Genomic DNA, 19,588 nt, shown 5'->3' with positions numbered 1-19,588 from the left:
GCAGATGTAGACAAAAGGGAGGGCCCTGGCTGGCAGGGGTGTAGCGGGGAAACAGAAACCAGAACAGAAAGAGGGAGCAGATGGAGAGAGGAGGGCTCCAAGAGTCTATCCTGTCCTTCTAGGCTAGATTCTGGTGACCATGAAAAAGTTCTGGGAATGAGAGTCTGAGCAGCCCATTGGGTACCTAGCTTCATCACTTACTCTCTGTGTAGGTGAGCAAGCTAATTAACCTCTCTGAGCCTTGGTTTCCTTATTTATAACACAGGGATGATAAAAGAAATCCCTGAGAGGATGACTGGAAGGGCTGATTGGAATGACGAGGCGGAAGGCGGCTGGTGGCACACCGTGCACTCTTCCTAAAGAGGCGCCCCTTATGACTTTCCTCGGGAAGAGCTGGACACATCACCCGGCCGTGGTGATTCAGCTGGTTAGGTGGGTCAAACCAACCGGAAGATTTTTCAACCCAGATTCACACTTCCTGTGGAGACAGATCCGAAAAGAGCTGGCGAAGGTGTTTGTAAACAGTAAGAGTGCAATTCAAAGGTTGCCGCCGGCGGCGAAAGCAATGGGGGTTTAGAGAGGAGGCTCAGTGCTGGGAGCGGGATTCAGCTCTTCGCCGGGAGCACAGTTCAAGTCAGGGAGAGATGAACATTTTTGCAGTCCTCGCTCCGTGTGCAACACACACACACACACCCCAAGCCCCCCAACCTCAACTCCATCCCGCAGCAACGCCCAGAGTCCCTCAGGGACACTCGATGCAGTCTAGCCAAAGGGGTTGGAAAAGGCAGGGACAGGATTGTGAGGGGCCGATTTGGGGACAGTAAGGGCTCGAGTTGGATTCATTCGTCCCCAGCCGATCTGAAGAGCCGGGGGCGCGGGGCGGGGAGGTGGGCAGCGCGTGCTGCAGGCCCAGGGCAGCGGGGTAGCAGCGCCGCCTCCCCGGAGGAAGGCGGGAGCGAGGAGGAGGGAGCAGGAGGAGGCGGAGGGCCGAGGAGGGCGGCGCGCTGCGAGGTTATTTGTGGTTCGCTTTGATCCCGAGGGGGAACCTGAAACTCTCACATTCCTGGCATAGCAGCCGCCTCCGGCGCGGGCCGACCCTGGGGCTGGGCGCTGGGGCCCGAGCGGTCAGAGCGTCGACGCCACCGCCGAGAGCACACCTCCGCCGCCGCGCTGAGCGGAACCGGGCTAGGCCAGGTCGTCCGGTCGGACCGCACCGAGCGCCCGTGGGCCGCAGCGGTAAGGAAGGCCGCTTGGTGTTTGGCGGAGCGCACGGGGCAGCAGAGGCGCTCCCCAGCCGTAGCTCGAGCTCGGGTGCAGCCCGACCTTTTCCGGGAGCGGGAGCTGGAGCCAGGCGGACCCAGCGTCTTCCAGGCGCAGCAAGCCCTTCCCAGCCGCCGGGAAGCCGGACTGCGGCCGGGCGCCTGGGGTCTCCCGAAAGTGTGCGGGTCGACTGGGGCTAGAGGACGGGACAGCCTTGCGGGGAGCGGAGTGGGTGTTTGGGGTCGCGGGTTGGGGAGAGGGGTGCGGATCCGGGCAGGAGGCGCCGTTTGGAGCATAAGTCGCAGGGCCCTGGGGGCTGACTTGGTTTAGGTGGGGGTTACAGGTGTCTCTGCCCCCCAACTAGCCCAAGAATTCCTCTTTGTCTTCCTTGGAAAATCCTCTCTGGAGCCACGGTCTGGCTCTCACTTAGAAAGAATGCAGCCTGCCGTCCAGCCCGGTGACGTCAGCGCTGGAGCATTTGGAAAACAAAGAGGGCTCGGAAGGGAGGGAGGGAGGCGGGCCCGCGACGCTTAAAGACCTCTCCGGACCGCGGGCTACTCTTGTCCACCCGCTGCAGGGACAGCGGCGGCCACCGGGTTCTTGTGGTCACCCAGGAGTCCGGGTAGGGCGGGATCTCTGGCTGGGGTGCGATCTGACTTAGCGATCCTCGCTTTAGCTGCTTAGGAGAGCGTGAGTTCAGGCAAAGGCCGGAGTTGCCTGCTTCCTTAGAAGAGGGGGTTTCAGAGAGCGGGGCGCGCTAGCGCAGCAAGGGTGCACGATCCGGGTCTGGGGCGCAGATTTTAATTACGGCTCAGCGGAAAGAATGTTCATCTGAAAGGGTTGACCAGGACCCTGCGGGATGAGAGGCGTGGGGAGGTTTTCCCTACTTCCAGGCACATAGTAGGGGGTGAGGGGGGCTGGAGTCTGTCTGGAAAGCTGTGTTCCCCGGTCCTCCTCAGCTGAAGTCAGCCCAGATAGCGATTAAATTAGGAAGTGCCCCCCGTGAATGAAACGCTAGGGCGAAATGATTCCTGTTTGTTTTGCCTCTGGTAGCTCTAGAGTCTTGGATCTCCCCTCATTTTGTGTGTGTGTGTGTGTGTGTGTGGTGTGTGTGTGTGTGTGTTGGGGGGGTGGAAGGGGTGCCAGGAAGGATGGGCACAGAGATGCCCTCTAGATTCATCTCCCTCTCCTGGTTCTGGGCAGCTGAGAGGGGAGGAGTGCATTGGGAATGGCTGCTTCCACCAAGCAGCTGAAGCAGAGCATTAGGGCTAGTTTAGTGGCAGAGAAGGGACAGCATTCTTCCTACTGACCTCCTCCCTTACTCATAGGACCTGTGGAGGTGTGGGTTTTGTTTAATCTTCCCTGAGTCTCAGTTTGGAGGTTTGTGTTGGAGGAGGCTGTGGAAAGGAAGCCAGGTGAGGCGGGCAGCCTTCCAGGCCATGAGCCATTGGGAGCTCAGGCTCAGAAGGGAACACCAACCTTAGGAGATATTATCTCCCTGCAGTTTAGGCTCAGAAGCCTCAGGTTCCTGCAGCCAAGAACCTCCCCCTTGGTCCCTTGCTCCTCCAGTTGGCTCAAGTGGGTATGACTGATGTCAAGATGCTGAGTGCCCATCCCCTGTGCACCTAGAGGACCGTCAGGGCACTTCCAGGGAGCAAGTGAGTGTGTGTGTGTGTGTGTGTGTGTGTGTGTGCGCGCGCGCGCGCGCGCGCATGGCAGGGGATGGTATTGGTAAAATCAAAGAACGCGGGCCACCCTTTCTTTCTCCTGGAGCCCGCATGCAGTTATTTTCAGCACACAGACTATGTGACTTTGATGGGTGGCACCTTCCTGCCTCATCTCACAGAACCGTTGTCCTATTGTAGTCTCTTTTCTTTCATTCCTTATTCACCAATCCAGATGCATTTTCTCCTCCTTCCTGTTCACCTTGCAGTGTGACTGCCAAGGTCATCTCATAACTGGGAGGGCTCTGCGGGGTAAAGGGTGGTGAGTTAGCTGTGCAAAGGCTGGCGCTCAGACATGTTTCATCCTAGAGGGTCCTGGGGGCTCTTTGCCTAGGGCTTGTACTGGGCTGGACTTATTCTTTGTCACCTACCAATAAACTGGGGCTCTCCCCCCACCCCCACCCCGCCTCGACTGGACAGTTCACTGGTTAGAGCTGAACTAGGCCTGTCCTGGAGCCTCATCAGGCTGTTTTATGGGAAGCTGACTGCAGGAAGCTGAGCTTCCTTCTAGGTGACTGATGTCTTTCTCTGGGTACAGTAAGTCTCCATGAATATGATTATAATGGCAGTCCTTTGCCAAGGATTTATGGTGCACCAGAAGCGAATCTGCCGTTCCCTTTAATTGTCAACTCTGTGAGGCAAGCATTAATCTTTCTATATTTATTCTAGAGAAACTGAGGCTTAGATGTTAGGTGACTTGCCTTAATACATGGCAGCATTGACAGTTGAACCCAAGCTGGTGTGCCCCTCCACTGCCTTCCCATTATGTTTTGGGCCAGATAGTAATGAAAAGTGCCCCCCTTTCCTATGTGCTCCCACTGAGCGCTCTTCTTCTCTCCTTCCAGGTGCTCTGGGGCCAGGTACCACTGGCCTTTGTCCAGGCAGGTGGGTGCAAGCCCAGGAAGCATGAGGACGCTGGAAGACTCTTCAGGGACGGTCCTGCACCGCCTCATCCAGGAGCAGCTGCGCTATGGCAACCTGACTGAGACCCGCACGCTGCTGGCCATCCAGCAGCAGGCCCTGCGGGGTGGGGCCGGCGCTGGGGGCACAGGGAGCCCCCAGGCCCCTCTGGAGATCATGGCCCCCGAGGACAGTCAGGTGCTACAGCAGGCCACAAGACAGGAGCCCCAGGGCCAGGAGCACCAGGGCACCGAGACCCACCTGGCAGAGAACGGCCTGTACCGCCTGTGCCCACAGTCCAGCAAGGGCGAGGAGTTGCCCACCTATGAGGAGGCAAAAGCCCACTCACAGTACTACGCGGCCCAGCAGGCGGGGTCCCAGGCACATATTGGGGACCGGGATCCCCGCGGGGCCCTGGGAGGCAGTCGGAGGCAGGATGAGGCCCTGCGCGAGCTGAGGCACGGGCACGTGCGCTCCCTGAGCGAGCGACTCCTGCAGCTGTCCCTGGAGAGGAACGGGGCCCGCACCCCCAGCCACATGAGTGCCTCCCACAGCTTCCCTCAGCTGGCCCGCAACCAGCAGGGCCCCCTGCCCAGGGGCGCCCCCGCTGAGGGCCCAGAGCCCCGTGGACCTCCACCTCAGTACCCACATGGCGTGCTAGCTCATGAGACCACCTCCGCTGTCACCGACCCGCGGTACCGCGCCCGTGGCAGCCCACACTTCCAGCATGCGGAAGTCAGGTAACTGCCCACTGCAATCTTCACACTCTTGGCTTCCTTCCAGTGTAGTGGTCCTGGAGTGCCAAGCCTCCAGAGGAAGGCTTAGGATACCCTCTACCTCAAGATGCGAGCTAGTGCTGGAAGGAGAGAGGGATTTGGCCAGGTTCACATGAGAACTTAGCGGCATCCCTTGCTTTAATTCAGAGATGGACACCATTGTCTGATTGGCTGCGGCAGTCACGCCACGAGGGTTCTCGGGCTATGAATTACAACAGGGGGTTAAAAGTTAGGTTTCAGAAAGAGCTTGCAAAGGGTTGGGAATCATTGCCAAGCTGTTTCCACATTAAATGGGAAGAAGGTGAGACAGCCTTCTCTGGAGGTTTCTAGAGCAAGTGGACATGTCTGCTTTCTGTAATTAGGAGAGGCATTCCTCAGTGGAGGCAGAAAGGACCAGATGGCCTCCTTAGAGGTCTCTCCCCCTCCTCCACCAAGGCAGGAGCTGCCCTGTCCCCACCATTCATTCCCTTTCATGTTTTTCTATGTGGCCCATGTGGCCGGAGCCTGGAGTGGGAGAGGATTCTGGGTCCAGGTGAGCCCCTTTCTGTGGAGGCTCCAGAGAGGCTGTTGGGAGGGACTTAGATTCTGAGGGTGAAGGGAAGCCTTCAGAGGATGTGCTTTGGCTTACCTTTTTAAAATGGTCCCTCTGCTGCATGTAGAGAATGGATGCCGGGGGCCAGGAAAGCCCAGATAGTTTGTAGAAATAGGGTTCCTAGAAACGAGGCTCTCACTTGGCCCAGCACCTTTTCCTGGGAAGCTGACGCATCCTTCCCTTCATTTCACATGCCCTGCGTCTCCCCCCATGCGGGTCCAGGAAACCCCACCAGAGGAACCTGAGCGTTTGCAGATTCCCTTCCTCTGATGGCCCAAGGTCCAAGTCTAGCTTTCTTCATGCTTGCTGAGTCGTCATGTAGTCACCCACTTTCCCACCATGTGGCCTTTCCCAGGAAAGATGGATGCCTTTCCTTGCTCTCGAGACATGAATGACGTGAGGGCCTTGGAATGGAGGCACAAAGCCTGTGGGTTTTCGCCAACCTCTACCTCCCGGCCCCCCCACCCCCACCCCCTTATCTCCCTTCTCAGGGCTCAGTCCAGGGAGAGTTTCGGAAGCTGAGCCGTGGTTTCGTCTCTTGGACCAGCCTTATTGAGCCCTGTCCGGAAAAGATAATATCGGGGAAAAGGAAGTAGACTTGTTTGCAGGAGAACAAAAAAAGAGGGAGGGGGAGGGGAGGACAGGGGAAGAACCAGCAAGTGTGAAGGGAAGGACGCTCTATTCTTTCTCGCAGCGAAGTCATCCCCAAAGAATGCCAGTGTGTCTGCCTGGCTGGGGGGCAGGGGGAGTAAGTTGGTGAAGCAACCCCAAAATGCCACATTTAGTAGCACAGGGAGAGTTTGCCCATTCCAGTGGGGACCCTCTCAGCTCTCACTGGAAGCTCTGCCTTGGGCAGGAAGAGAAATACATTGGCTTGGCTTCTCCTTTGGCTGATCAGACAAAGCTTGTTTGCTAGGAACCAGGGACAGGGACTGTTCTTTTAGCTGAAAATCTTAAGAAGAGTAGGTTAGAGGAGCAGGGGAGCCTCGTCTGGAGGGGGAGAGGTGGGGGAAAGGCAGGCTTGAGTGCTGAGGTGATGGGCCAAGTGGGCAAATTCTTGGTGCAACTGAGCCATCTGTTCAGTCCCAAGGCCCCAGAAAAGCTCTGTGACCCCACATGCCTCATCCCGTAACACGGGGTCCTGAGGGTGATGTTCCATCAGCGCCACATGCCAGTTGAACACTGCCCCTAAATTCAGACACTTGCAAGAGTCCAGAGGCAGCGCCTACACCCCAGAAAATCCAGTGTTGGAGTCACATTTACTCTTTGAGCAGCGAGTAAGCTGCAGCCTCCACGAGGAGACATTCATCCTCCTCATTGAGCAGAGCCCTGAGGGTCCCACGGGGTTAAACACTGGAGCCAGGATCTGAATGCTTATTTTGTCAGTCTCTGGAGCCCAGACGCTAACCCTGACATCTGTCTCACTGCTCTAACCTTAGCCAGTCTTCTAAAAATGTTTCTTCAAGGGGTGATGGAACCGAAATAGGCGGGAGAAGAAGTTGAGCGTGCTATGCTGGCAGGTGCGAGCACAGGGCCTGACACGGCAGCTGGAACAGACCCAGGGTAGCTGCCAGGGCTCAGGGGCCTGGAGGGCTGCGTGTTCAGTCATGGTGAATGAGGCCTCCAGATTCAAAAAAAGAGCCTTCTATTGATTAGAAGGGTCAAGGGCACATTTTAAAAGATCTGTTATTTAAGCAGGGGTTACTTAGGAGGCCCAGGATTGCTCAGGCTGATCCCCAAGGCCTCAGCCACAGTGCGGCTGGGTGTGAAACAAGCCTATTGATGTTAATCCCCTCCAGCCCTTCAGGGTCTTGGGAATGCCATGTGGAAAAGGTCTTCCCCATAGGGCACTGCCTGATGCTTTGGGGAGGTAGTCTGTCCAGGAGGGCTTGGGCAACTCGGGGTGGCAATGGGATGAGAGTCTCTGCTATGTTTGAGCATCGTCTCTTCTGTTCCCCAGGATCCTGCAGGCCCAGGTGCCTCCTGTATTCCTCCAGCAGCAGCAGTACCAGTATCTGCAGCAGCCCCAGGAGCACCCCCCACCCCCACACCCAGCTGCCCTCAGCCATGGCCCACTGGGCTCCCTCAGCCCACCTGGGGTAGAGGGCCCAGCAAACACCCAGGCCTCCTTGGCCACCTCAGGCAGTGCCCACCTGGCCCAGATGGAGACTGTGCTGAGGGAGAATGCCAGGCTGCAGAGGGACAACGAGAGGCTGCAGAGGGAGCTGGAGAGCTCGGCGGAGAAGGCGGGTCGCATCGAGAAGGTAGCATGGCTGGGGCCTAGGAGGGGCAGGGGGACCAAGGCAGGCCAGGGTGACCTGAAAGGGGCCATCCAAGGGGGAGCAGAGGAGTCTGAAAGCTAGTCTGGCTGGGCTTCTCAGCCCTCAACTCCATCCCTGACTCCAGACAGCTGGGGAGCAGCCGGCAGAGCAGGCCTGGAGCATGAGCAGTTGCTGCCCAGTGGTGATTAGAAAGAGCCCATTCAGTGGCTCCCTCACACGCGCACCCTTCCCCTGCACACACCCCCTCCCCTGGACACCTCCCACAGAGAGCCCTTTGTATCCCCCACACAACAGCACGTCTGTTCGAGGCCAGCCCTGGCTATAGAGAAAGCCCCTCCTCTTGGAAAGAACGAGCGACTTATTGGAATCACAGGCTAGCTTGGAGCACGTGCGGAACCTGCCAGCGGCCAAGTGGGAGGGGCGGCTGGGGCCAGGCTTGGCTCTGGGGTGGATGGCAATGGCTGGAGAAGCAAATCCCCTAGGCAGAGGCACTCAGGCTGGAGACTGGTGCTCCCTTCTTAGTGAAGTGTTATCAGCTGTGCCCTCAGCCTTACCAAGTGGCCCCAGGTCTCCTGTGGCTGTCCTGGGGTGTCCAAGATAAGTCAGGCTGCCCCTCCGCCCTCCAACCCCAGATCATGGCTGGAGTCTGAGTAGCCACTCCTGGTCCATTATGCCCAGGTTTCTCAGTAGAAGCCTGACAAAAGGAAAAGGCTTCTTTCCGGACCTTGGCCATGGGAAAGCTGTGCATAGTCACATTGGAGGCAGCCACTTCCAGAGGACCTGGCCTTGGGTTTGCTCAGGACCTTGGAACAGTTGAAGAAGGAACCCTAGCCTGCCCATTCCAGCAGTCTGGTCCCCCTGCAGAGGCTACAGACTGCTGACCATCTCACTGGAGCTATCTATGACTTTTCATCCCCTCCTCCCACCCTTTCTGATGGAGAGTAGCCGACCAGCCCAGGCCTGTGGAGGGGACCTTGATGCCACTTACTCCCTGGGAGCTCTCCTCCCTTCAGCTCTGCTGTCTGCCTCTTGCAGCTGGAGAATGAAATCCAGAGGCTCTCTGAGGCCCATGAGAGCCTGACGAGGGCCTCTTCCAAGAGGGAGGCCCTGGAGAAGACTATGCGAAACAAGATGGACAGTGAGATGAGGAGGCTGCAGGACTTCAACCGGGATCTTAGAGGTGAGGGCAGCTCACCCAGGTGGGGGAGCAGGGAGTGCTTTCAGATGGCTTGCTTCCTCTGTTCTAAGGAATAATTCAGAATCTCTGTCCTCTATAAAAATAGTATAATTTGATTCAAAGGGGGCCAGGCTGAGATTCCTTGGGGGCCACCTTGATAGAGAGATCCTTGTCCCTGTGTTCTAGACCTTGGGGCCCACCATGGAGCTCTCACCTCTGTGTCCCCCGGGTGCTCTGTCCTTGGGGCCCTAACTGACCTGGGGCCTCCCAGTGAGCCCCTTGGAGAATGCAGCCAGACTCGTAGGACCCTCAGGGGACGGCCCCCCACCCCCAGGCAGCTTCACTTGTACTCAAACATTTTTTCCTTAAAATGCCTTTTCTTCATTTGAAACAGAAAGATTGGAATCTGCAAACCGCCGCCTGGCAAGCAAGACACAGGAGGCCCAGGCAGGCAGTCAGGACATGGTGGCCAAGCTGCTGGCTCAGAGTGAGTAGGGGGTCCCACAGAGGAGCTTGACGGGGAGGTGTGGTTGGTGGGTGGCTTTGAAGAAGGAACCATTAGGAAGGCCAAGTGCAGGGAGTTCCCCTGGTGGCTCAGTGGTTAACAATCCAACTAGGAACCATGATGTTGTGGATTCGATCCCTCCCTTGGCTCAGTGGGTTAAGGATCCAGCGTTGCCGAGAGCTGTGGCTTAGGCCCGCAGCTATAGCTCCGATTAGACCCTAGAAAAAGTAAAAAGACAAAAAAAAAAAAAAAAGGAAGAGCCCTGAAGTGTGGGGAGTGGGCAGGAGGTAGGCAGGGCTCTGCTGGCTGGAGGTCCTCACTTCGGGTCTCTGGGAGGGAGATGGTGGTGCCTAAGGAGAGGAGAGAGCCCTAGGGAGTCCTGAGAGGACGGGTTGCTGGAAAGAGGCAGAGTTGGGGCGCCCTGCAGGAGAGGACCAACTGTGGGGGCCGGTCTCAACCAAAGAAAGGAAATCACCGACGGGTTTCTGGGAGCGGGCGGGGGAAGGGGGGAGGCTGGCCGGAGGCGTTTCCGCTCCCCGGGGAGCGAGCGCCTGGCTGTTCTTGGCTCCCGGCTGGAGCCATTAATCTCGCAGCGGCGGGTGACCTGGATGCCAGGCATTCCTGAGCCCGGGCTGTTCCGCTGCGCCTGCCCGCCCGCCGCTCCCTCCCGCTCCGGGCCCCGCCCCTCCCGCGCAGCAGGAGGAGGGACACTGGGACAAAGGGGCCAGGATGTGCTGCGGGGCCTTCCTTTCCAGGCGCAGCCCCCAGCTGCCTCCAAGGCTTGTCCTGCCCTCCTGCCTGCCCTTGGCCCCCTCCTCAGTCTCCAGGCTCCGCTCCAACCCACACCCTGGGTTCCCTACCCTGCCAGACTGGTCCAAGGTTTTATCCCAGTGGCTGGGGGTGGCCAAGGTCTCAGGCCTCCTAGACCCTGCTGGGGCCTTAGAGGTGTCCGCAAGGTGACAGGGAACTGCTGGAAGCCAAAGGCTGGGTTCCTGGGACCCTTCCCAAGGGCTGAGGAAAGCCAAGCAACTCTTTTGCTCCAGATAGCCATGGGGAAACCAGCAGGCTCAGGGAAATGTCTCTGGTTGATCTTACCTTTCCTCCAGTCAGTCAACACTAGTAGGGAAGTGTGACCACTATCAGCAGTGCCATCTGCTTTTCCTTCTAGGCAAGCTATACAGACACCCAGCTCTGGCCAGGCCCTGCCCTCCCTGGGAATCTGGCCTTGAGCCCCGAGGCCTGGTTTTCCTAACCTTGGCCCCCTTGGGCACTTTCTTCTCACCTGAGCCTGGGATTCTGGGTTGGTAAGATGGGATAGTCAGTCCTAAGCCTGGGATGAGAGGCCTCCTGCAAACTCTGTTAGCTCTCTGGCTCTGTGAAGCCACCCTGGAACGGGGTCATTGTCTCTAGATCCGAAGTCGCAGTCTGCACGCGCTGCCTGCCCCTTCTCCCCCACTCAGGTATCAGGCCAGCTCAGGAGTAAAGGCTCCATCTCAATGTTGTGGAGCTTCGCCATCTTTTTCTTCCCCACCAAAGAATGAGGCCGGCCTGGGCCCAGCCTTCAAAAATCCAGAGTGAGCCAGAGCTGACCTGGGTGGCCTGTGTCCTCCCTCTCTGCACCAGGGCCCTGAGTAAATGAATCCTCCCTTCTGCCTGCTGAGCCCCAAGCCTTCACTCTTCTGTTCTAGAACCTTCACTGTCCTATCTGATAGGTGCTTAGCCACACGTGTCTAGTAGCCACTGCATTGGTTGGCCTGGAGTAGAACAAGTCCTTTACAGCAGAAAAGTCCACTGTGCTATGATAGTGTTGCTCTAGAGATAGTACCTTTGACTTCAGGCACGCCCCAGAGTCTGTCCCACTCCTGCCCTCCATTAAGACAGGACACACTCAGGAATTCTCCTGTGGCTCTGCGGGTTAAAGATCTGTCATTGCAGTGGCTTGAGTCACTGCCCTGATGTGGGTTCAATCCCTAGCCCTGGAACTTCCACATGACATGGGCTCAGCCAAAAAAAAAAAAAAGCAAGGCAGGACACACTCAAGGGTAGGGGATAGTGGGGGATGGAGAGCAGCCTGGGACCCCCAAGGGCCAGGTGCATGGGAGGTGGATTTAAGACTAGAGCCTCAGCTGGAGGGCTCAGTGGTCTTGTTCAGACCTTGTCAGCTCTATGGAGAGGGTCCCTGAACAGAGTACTCTTGGGCAGTTTAACAAGATGATTTATAAGTCAGGGTAGCTGGAGCCTCAGACACGAATCTTTGGACCATAGTCATTTTCATTGGGCTGCAAGGTTTGCCTTTCTTTCTGAGCCTAGTTGCCCACATCCTAGTGGTGTCCCCAGACCCTGGAAGGAAATGTGATACTAAGTGGGGCTCGGTGGGGAGGGGTCTGAGTGTGCAGAATGAGCCCTGGAAGCCCACTTTAGGAGTGTGTAGATCACCCCACAGGCAAGCAGGCAGCTTGGTCCTTCAGAGCCAGGCTGACTTGGGTCCCCATCCTGAGAGTACCATTCACCTTCTGTGTTTCCTCCCCTTCAAACTGGGGAGCACAAATCCTGCTTCTGGGGGCTGTTATGGGAGGCTTCAGTAGAATAAGATGTGTAAGTGCCTGGCTCATGGGGCAGCGTGCAGTGGTTCTTTTCCCCGTTCCTCCGTTCTCCGGGACCCCATCACAGTCCACCTGAGCCTCCTTTTTCCCATCTGGAAATGGTCATCACAGTTCCTATCTGGCCAGTTTCAAGTGTCACCATGAGGCTCAAGGGAAATGGTGAATGTGTTTTGGAAATGATGACACCTTGTGCAAGCAGGCAGTGTTTGGGGCTCTCTCCTGGCAAAGCCATATCTCAGCAGAGAAACAGTGTAGCCCAGTCATTACTGCAAGGGCCCAGGTCTGGCACTGCCATTTACTCGTGACTTCACCTGAACCTCAGTTTCCCAGCTCATACAATGGGATTAATCATGGTCCTCCTAGGTTGTTGAGAGGATAAGATGTAATCCTGCTCATGCAGTGGTCAGCACAGAACCCGCCACGTGGTGGGGACTCTTTGGGGCCAGCTGGGGTGGTTGCTGTCACTGACCAGACCCCCCTCTCTCCCTGCAGGCTACGAGCAGCAGCAGGAGCAGGAGAAGCTGGAGCGGGAGATGGCACTGCTGCGCGGAGCCATCGAGGACCAGCGGCGGCGCGCTGAGCTGCTGGAGCAGGCTCTGAGCAACGCCCAGGGCCGGGCAGCACGGGCTGAGGAGGAGCTGCGCAAGAAGCAGGCCTATGTGGAGAAGGTGGAGAGGCTGCAGCAGGCCTTGGGGCAGCTGCAGGCTGCCTGTGAGAAGCGAGAGCAACTGGAGCTACGTCTGCGGACGCGCCTAGAGCAGGAACTCAAGGCCCTGCGTGCGCAGCAGGTAAGCTGGGAAGATGCATGGAGGTGGTGGAGCAGGGACATCATCCAAAGAGGCCAGCTCTGGAGCTCCTGGGCATCCCTGCTCAGATCCAGGCTGAGGCCCCTTGGAAAGCCAGGGTGATTGGTGCCAGCCCCGCTGAAGGCCCCTCCCTCCTGGCCACCAGTCTTAGCAGAGGCTTTGTCACCTGGCCATGTGCTGACCTCAGGGACTCAGGCCCCTGTCCTCACCAGCAGCCCCAGCTGGCACTCCTGCTCCCTAGAGAAAGTGGCTCAGGAGCCTTGATGGAGAAGGCTAGCCAGCTCTTGTGTGTCTTCCCGAGATCAGGGGCGGGGGGAGGGGGAGGAGGTGGTTGCCCAGATCCTGAGTCTTTATCCTCACCTTGGACTGTGTAAATATCACTCGGATAGAGTTCTGTTGCCACTCCCAACCTTCCCCTTCTCCCAGACCTCCTGGATTGCCCAGTTCTGTCCTAGTTTACATGGGTGCACCCCTTTCCCAGTTTGGAGGATGATTTATATGGTCGCTTTGCAAAGGCAGACCCAATCTTCTCTACATCCTTGGTTAGAGGATTCAGGGCAGGGGTGCAGGATTTGTGGCTCCCCTCTCTTTTCTGGGTGGCAGCCGGGTGGAGAGTGTGCCCTGAGGGCTGACCAAGCACAGGCCTCAGTGAGAGTCCTCGTGTGGGGGTGAGGACCTGTGGCCTGACCGCCGTGCCCTTCTCTCTGCAGAGACAGGCAGGCACCCCCACCTGTGGCAGTGGCAGTGGTGGGTCCCCGGAGCTCAGTGCCCTGAGGCTGTCGGAACAGCTCCGGGAAAAGGAGGAGCAGGTCCTGGCCCTGGAGGCCGACATGACCAAGTGGGAGCAGAAGTATTTGGAGGAACGTGCCATGAGGCAGTTTGCCATGGATGCGGCCGCCACAGCCGCCGCCCAGCGGGACACCACCCTCATCCGACACTCCCCCCAGCCCTCACCCAGCAGCAGCTTCAACGAGGGCCTGCTCACTGGTGGCCACAGGCATCAGGAGATGGAAAGCAGGTTGGGCATCGTGGGCTGGGCACCTGAGGCAGGGGTGGGGCAATGGTGATGTCCAGGCTCTGCCCTGTCCTTGTCCTTAACCTCTGGTAAACACCCCTGGCCCCACATGGCCCAGCAGCCCCTCCTGCTTCGGAGCTGACCTCCATGCTTTAGGTACAGCTAGCATCACATGCGTGGTCTCACCCAGAGGTACCATCTGAGCCCTCAGTCTGCCCAGGAGACCCCACTCTTGGATGCCATCCAAGGCTCTGGGCCTTTACCTGCTCCCTTCCCCCATGTAAAACAGAATAAGCCTTTCCTCCTCAGTCCATATCATGTATGACCCTAGGAGGAATGTGGCTGAGGCACCTGGCCCACAGGTAGATAGTACTTCCTCTCCCAAAACAATCTCAGAGCCCCCACAAGATTTCCATATGACCTATACCTGACTCAAAAGCCCAGGCACATCGACGGAGCCCTTTTGATGGTCAGCAGCCCTAGGGGTGGGCCTCCATGTCATTGCTGTCATCAGATGAACCCAAGATCCCACCCCTTGACCATTTGCCTTTGCTGGTAGAAGAAAGTCCCAGCACCTCACATACTGGTAGTTTTCAGAGCATCAAATTGCAGAGCTATGATGGTGTTTCTGAAGGTCCCCTCCTGGCCCCGGCCGTAAGGCCAAGAGCATCTATCTAGCCTGGCCATAGGGGAGGCTTTCCCTCTCACTTCAGTGACGCAGGAAGGGTTGAGGCTGCCGATCTGTGGGTCTGAGGAGTAAGCATGGCCTCTCTCCCTTCAGGTTAAAAGTGCTCCATGCCCAGATCCTGGAGAAGGACGCGGTGATCAAGGTCCTTCAGCAGCGTTCCAGGAAAGACCCTGGCAAGGCCACACAGGGCTCCCTGAGGCCCGCCAAGTCTGTGCCATCTATCTTTGTGGCTGCAGCTGCAGGGACCCAGGGCTGGCAAGGGCTCTCCTCCGGCGAACGGCAGATGGATGCTTCTGTCCAGCTGACTGCAGGTGAGAGGAGGTGGGCATGCAGCAGAGCTGAGTGTTAGGGTGCTCTCGGGCTTCTCCTCAGAACTGAGGCTCAGAGGAGCCGGGGGTGTCCCAACCCCTCGCCCAGGGAGGCCAGCTTATACCCTGGCTCCAGTGACCCCGTGGCCCGAAGCTGTCCCCTAGTGTGAAGAAGCAGGCTGTAGCCCCCACCTCCGTCAAGTCCACTGCCCTGGCCCCCACCACTTATCATCTAAGTGAAAATAGAGCTCCTTGTGCAGATGCACCTTCTGGGCCAGCCCTTCACTCCTCCTTCCAAGCAGATGCCACAGAAATTCGAGAGTCCCTGCTGGGTTTAAGATTTAATCCACGGAGTTCCTGTCGTGGCTCAGTGGTTAACGAATCCGACTAGGAACCATGAGGTTGCGGGTTGGATCCCTGGCCTCGCTCAGTGGGTTAAGGATCTGGCGTTGCTGTGAGCTGTGGTGTAGGTTGCAGACGTGGCTCGGATCCTGCGTGGCTGTGGCTCTGGCGTAGGCCGGCAGCTGCAGCTCCGATTTGACCCCTAGCCTGGGAACCTCCATATGCCGTGGGCGCGGCACAAGAAATGGCAAAAAGACAAAAAAAAAAAAAAAAAAAAAGATTTAATCCACAACCCTTCAAGAAGGCTTCTTCCACTCAAAGCTTTTGGAACACAATCCAACCTGATAGTTACCCCCCCTTAGGGGAAAAGGAGCATTTAATCACAATGGAAGTTCTGGCAAATTCAGAAGGGCTCACACCTCCCAGTAGATACAGTTAAGTTGGGGTGTTCTTCATGGGGCGACACCTCATGGACAAGGCAATAATTCTGAGCCTCCTGCCTTTCCAGCAGACAGAGCAGAGGAGCCCATGGCCACAGCTCCCCTCGCTGCCCATGTCAAACACGGGAGCAGAGATGGGAGCACTCAGACCGATAGCCCCCCGGACAGCACTGCCCCCTGCCTGGGCCTGGAGCCTGACAGCCTTCTGGGGTGCAGCAGTGGCCAGAGGACCGCCTCGATGGGTAAGTATCCCCCCTCAACTTCTGTGCCCCTCAGGGACTGATGGGTGGGGTGTGAGGCCCGCCTCCATACACTTTAGAGCTGGTTGGAGGTTTGAATAGAGGCCCTGAAAACCCTGATTACAGACAGATCCACCAGAGAGGCACTTTCCTCTTTCGAAGTCTTCCTTACATCTTGAATTGCCAATCTCAATATCTAAGATAATGGAGCTTGGCAAGTTACCCTGCTGGCCCTCTCAAGTTAGAAGACTATTTAAAAAAAAAAAAAAGAGTCCGGGAAGGAGAAATCTGAGAAGATGCCATGAATGTGTTTGCTCCCTTTCACGTTAGCCTGTGCATATTTGCCTGTGCCTCAGCCTCTCAGAAAACCACAGGCACGGAAAGAATGCGGCAGCCTCCCTCCCTCGGGGCTCTCCACCCTCCCTCCAAGCCCTCCAGCCGGTTCCAAGTTATAAACAAATGCGTCTTCCCCTCTGGAGGCTAGTGGTCTGAGCCGAGGGGGAGCAGAGCAGAGCTTCTTGCTTCTTGGCCAAGTTCTGGGGGACCCGAGCACCCAGGCAGTTGAGGTGGGAAAAGCTGAGGAAGACAGAGCCTCACTGTAAAACAGGACAGGGTCTAAAAGGACAATCTGGTAATGCTTGCTGGCATGTGCTTATGTTCTGGTCTCTCCAGATTCTGTTGCCACATCCAGAGTCCAGGATTTGTCGGACATGGTGGAAATTCTGATCTGAAGGAGGCGGTGCCTCGGAGACGCTGAACCATTCCCTGCTCGCCTCTGCCTCTGCCACGCCCCCATTCCAGCAGCCCCCCCTGCTGCCGTGGTCCCCGCCCCTCTCCGAGCCAGGCACTCATTCCCGCTGACCATCTGGTCCCAGGAGTTGGGGAAGGATGCTGCAGGGGCGAGGGGAGCTGTGAGCACTGTCCCCTGCCCCACAGAAAACTCTGCCCCTTAGCCCCACACTCCTCCTGGACCCCTGCAGGATGAGGACTTGACCGCTACTGCCGCCCAAGGCTTGCTGCCAGGGTAGCAACTGAAAGCTCAGAAGGGAGCTGGCCCCTTCTGCACCCCTCACTGGGCATGCGGGCAGGGAGGAAGGGTATATGCTGATTTGGGGGGCTCATTTCCAAGGATGGCTGCCTGTGGACACCAGGTGGGCTGGTCTAATTGTCAAGCCTGGCTCAGTGCGGTCCCTCCAACCTCATCTGCTCCTCAGCGCCTCATTGCCTCCCTGGTGTCATCAAGATTTTTGTCTTGTGGGGACTGTTGAGGGTGTTTGCCCCCCCACACACACTTGCAGATGACTGGGTTGTGCTGGGAAGTTTGTATATAATTCCCTTTCTTGTGAAACGGGCGCTTCAGATTTGCCCCGCACCCTGTTCTATGCTCCCATCCCTGTTGCCATGGTTCCTGTACTTCTGACCAGCCTCTCAGCCATCTCCCCATCTCCAGACCCTGTCCCGTGGGTGCGATACCAGTTGATCTGAGGGATGTTGACTGTCTTTTTCTTCATCTTGAAACCTGTTTTAAATGTCCATGGGGACCCCCCTCCTGCCATCACCAGCCTCTTGAAATAGCTCCACAGCTCCTGTCCCTGGGACATCCTGTCCATTTGGTTATGAACCCTGAGCCAGCTGAAGCAGCCACCACCCAGGCCTCAGCCGTGGTGGGCTTCCCAGCACCACTTCTCCCGAAGGAAACTGGAGAGATGGCATTGTCCTCATCGGTCTTTGTTTCTCACCCCCCCCCGCCCCCCGGAGGGACTGGGAGAGAGCTGTGCTGGTGAAAACTAGGCCATGAGTTAAGAGATGTGAGATGGGACTCAAGAGTCTTCTGAATGGAGCCCCTGTCACAGCGTGGTGCCCTGAGGCTGGCTCCTCAAGCCACCCAGCACCCGGAAGCAGGGCCAGGGCTTGGGAACTGGAGTGAAGCATCCAATGGCAGCCTGCCAGAGGCAATGACTTTAACTTCTGGTCTTAAAGAGGCCCCCAGCTCAGCCCCAGGAGCGATCGGTGGGTTTTAGTAATTTGTCTTGACTGTTTTTAGTCCTCCTTGACTCTTTGTGTTTTTTTCCTTTACTTTTTTTTTTTTTTTTAGGTTTTGTATGTGTTTTATTCCCGTGGTTCCTCAAGTTTCCTTTTTAAACATTTGCATTTGCTGGACAATTGCATATTTTTTTTAAATCCCCCTCCCCCTCTTTAAAGCTGAAAAATGCATTTGGTTCATGTGCATTGTTTACAAAGAAAAAAGAAAAAAAGAGAAAAAAAGCCAAAAAAAATCATGAAAGGAAAAAAAAAATGACTTAATATATTTTGGATTAATATTTGGTATTTCTTTTAAAGTATTTTTTGTGCTGTGAACATTTTCTGCCAAAGACCATGATGTGTGTCTGTATGTTTAAGTTATCATAAATATTTAAAATGTAAACATGGCTGTTTTGTTATGCCACCCTGTACCAGGATTGCTGCTGCATTCCACTGGGTATAACAGTATTTTAATTAAAAAAATTTTTAATTCAAAGCAGCGTCTTTGCACAGGTGTGAGACTTCACTGAGAGGGAAAGGAATGGGCGTAGGGACTTGCGGGGGGCCACCCATGTTATAGTCCCCAACCACTCTTGGCACTGAGCTGGACCCCCACTTGCCCACCCCGGGTTTCTGTGTGTCTTGGTTCTTAAACCCTGGTCAAATCATATCCATAAACGGCCAGCTCAGGATCACTGCCATTGCTGGTATACAAGGAGTGAAGGGTGTGCCTGTTTCCATTTTCTGATTGTGAGAAACCAGCAGTCGAGGCAGGTCCATCCTTATTTGCAAGGCGCAGAGGATACACAGGGTAATCTCTTTGAGGAATTTTGTGAGGCTACATTAAGGAGAGGACTGGAATGAGGATGCGGTTGGCTTTCTTTCCACGTGGTCCAGCAGATGGATGGCCTCCCCAGGAAGCTTTGTCCTCATTGGCTTTGTTTGCCCACATGCTATGGTTACTCCACAGTAGGAGTGGGTGTCCAAAGGTGGTTTTATCCTTCTCTCCTCCGTCACAGGACAGGGAGTCCTTATCTAGGACCATCCAAGAGCACCATGCTGGCCCTCTGCTTGGACCCTGGCAGTGTGTGTTCATGTGTGTGGCCTGATCTTTGGTACCAGACCAGTCCCCCTCCCACCACCCAACTGTGGCATCACCACTCCTGCCTCCGGCCTAGGAAGGCAAACCAATCCACCACAGAGAAAACCATTCTCAATCTCAAGTGTCCTTGTATGAGAAACAAAGCTCCTGCATCCATGGTCCAGTCTGCACACAGAGGTCCCCCATCATGATGTGGGCTGGCAGTCAAGAGACCAACCCCCAGAGGGACCTGGGAGCCAGTCGAGCTCATGATGGGAACAGTCACCCCCATGGCGGTGGGTGAAGTATTTTCAGGGCAGGTGTAGGGACTCAGCAACCATGGCGATGAGTAACAAAGCAGCATCCTAGAGATGGGCTTCCTGAGCCAGCCCACTGGCCCACAAGAGATGCAGCCAGGCAGGTGGAGGAATTGGGAACATCCAAGGATTTTTAGCAACTTTGCAGATAGATGGGATTCCCTGACCAGCACAATGCACCCCATGGCCATGCCTCTACCCCAGCCCCCTCCAGCCTGCCTCCTACCCACCCCCGACCCCCACCTTCCTGGGGAAGCATCAAAGCCTCTTTTATTCCTACCTTCTGGACTGGGATTTGCTGTGTGGAGTGTGATTGGCTACTGTCCTAGGATGAAGTCCTGGTCCTCGGAGGTGGCCTGAACACCAGAGCTCCTGCTCCCGCACATCCTCCCTTGGTCATACCAGCCCATGGAGACATTTGTTAAGATGTGGTGTCCAGACAAAATGGCAGTGCCTGTGGCAGGGCATTCCAAAGAGCAGCCTGGCAAAGAGGTTCCTCCAAAAGAGCCTT

The 19,588-nt window shown here is 56.5% G+C and overlaps 1 protein-coding gene across 9 annotated transcripts; it reads left to right on the top strand.

The window, feature by feature from the left end:
- The first annotated feature begins 1,127 nt into the window (after positions 1–1,127).
- Positions 1,128–18,175, top strand: AMOTL2 (angiomotin like 2). Of its 9 annotated transcripts, XM_084989700.1 has the most exons (11): positions 1,128–1,194; positions 3,226–3,243; positions 3,808–4,624; positions 7,213–7,516; positions 8,570–8,714; positions 9,106–9,198; positions 12,312–12,607; positions 13,336–13,643; positions 14,422–14,639; positions 15,487–15,660; positions 16,330–18,175. In XM_084989700.1, exons 3-11 carry the CDS (start codon positions 3,891–3,893, stop codon positions 16,386–16,388), a joined length of 2,331 nt encoding a protein of 776 aa, XP_084845826.1. In that variant the 5' UTR covers positions 1,128–1,194; positions 3,226–3,243; positions 3,808–3,890; the 3' UTR covers positions 16,389–18,175. The 9 variants fall into 9 exon arrangements, 5 of the variants coding, with proteins under 5 accessions (XP_084845826.1, XP_084845824.1, XP_084845822.1 ...); XM_084989698.1 differs by lacking the exon at positions 3,226–3,243 and having other exon boundaries at positions 1,128–1,236; positions 3,830–4,624; positions 15,490–15,660; XM_084989696.1 differs by lacking the exon at positions 3,226–3,243 and having other exon boundaries at positions 1,128–1,236; positions 3,830–4,624.
- Positions 18,176–19,588: the final 1,413 nt, after the last annotated feature.

This window comes from Sus scrofa, chromosome 13 (assembly GCF_054392235.1).
Source record: "Sus scrofa isolate SSC_HxYL_T2T_F1_AM1 chromosome 13, Sscrofa_HxYL_maternal_Yorkshire_Landrace_v2.0, whole genome shotgun sequence".
In the NCBI taxonomy this organism is placed as follows: domain Eukaryota; kingdom Metazoa; phylum Chordata; class Mammalia; order Artiodactyla; family Suidae; genus Sus; species Sus scrofa.
This window is presented reverse-complemented; position numbering and strand designations above follow the sequence as displayed.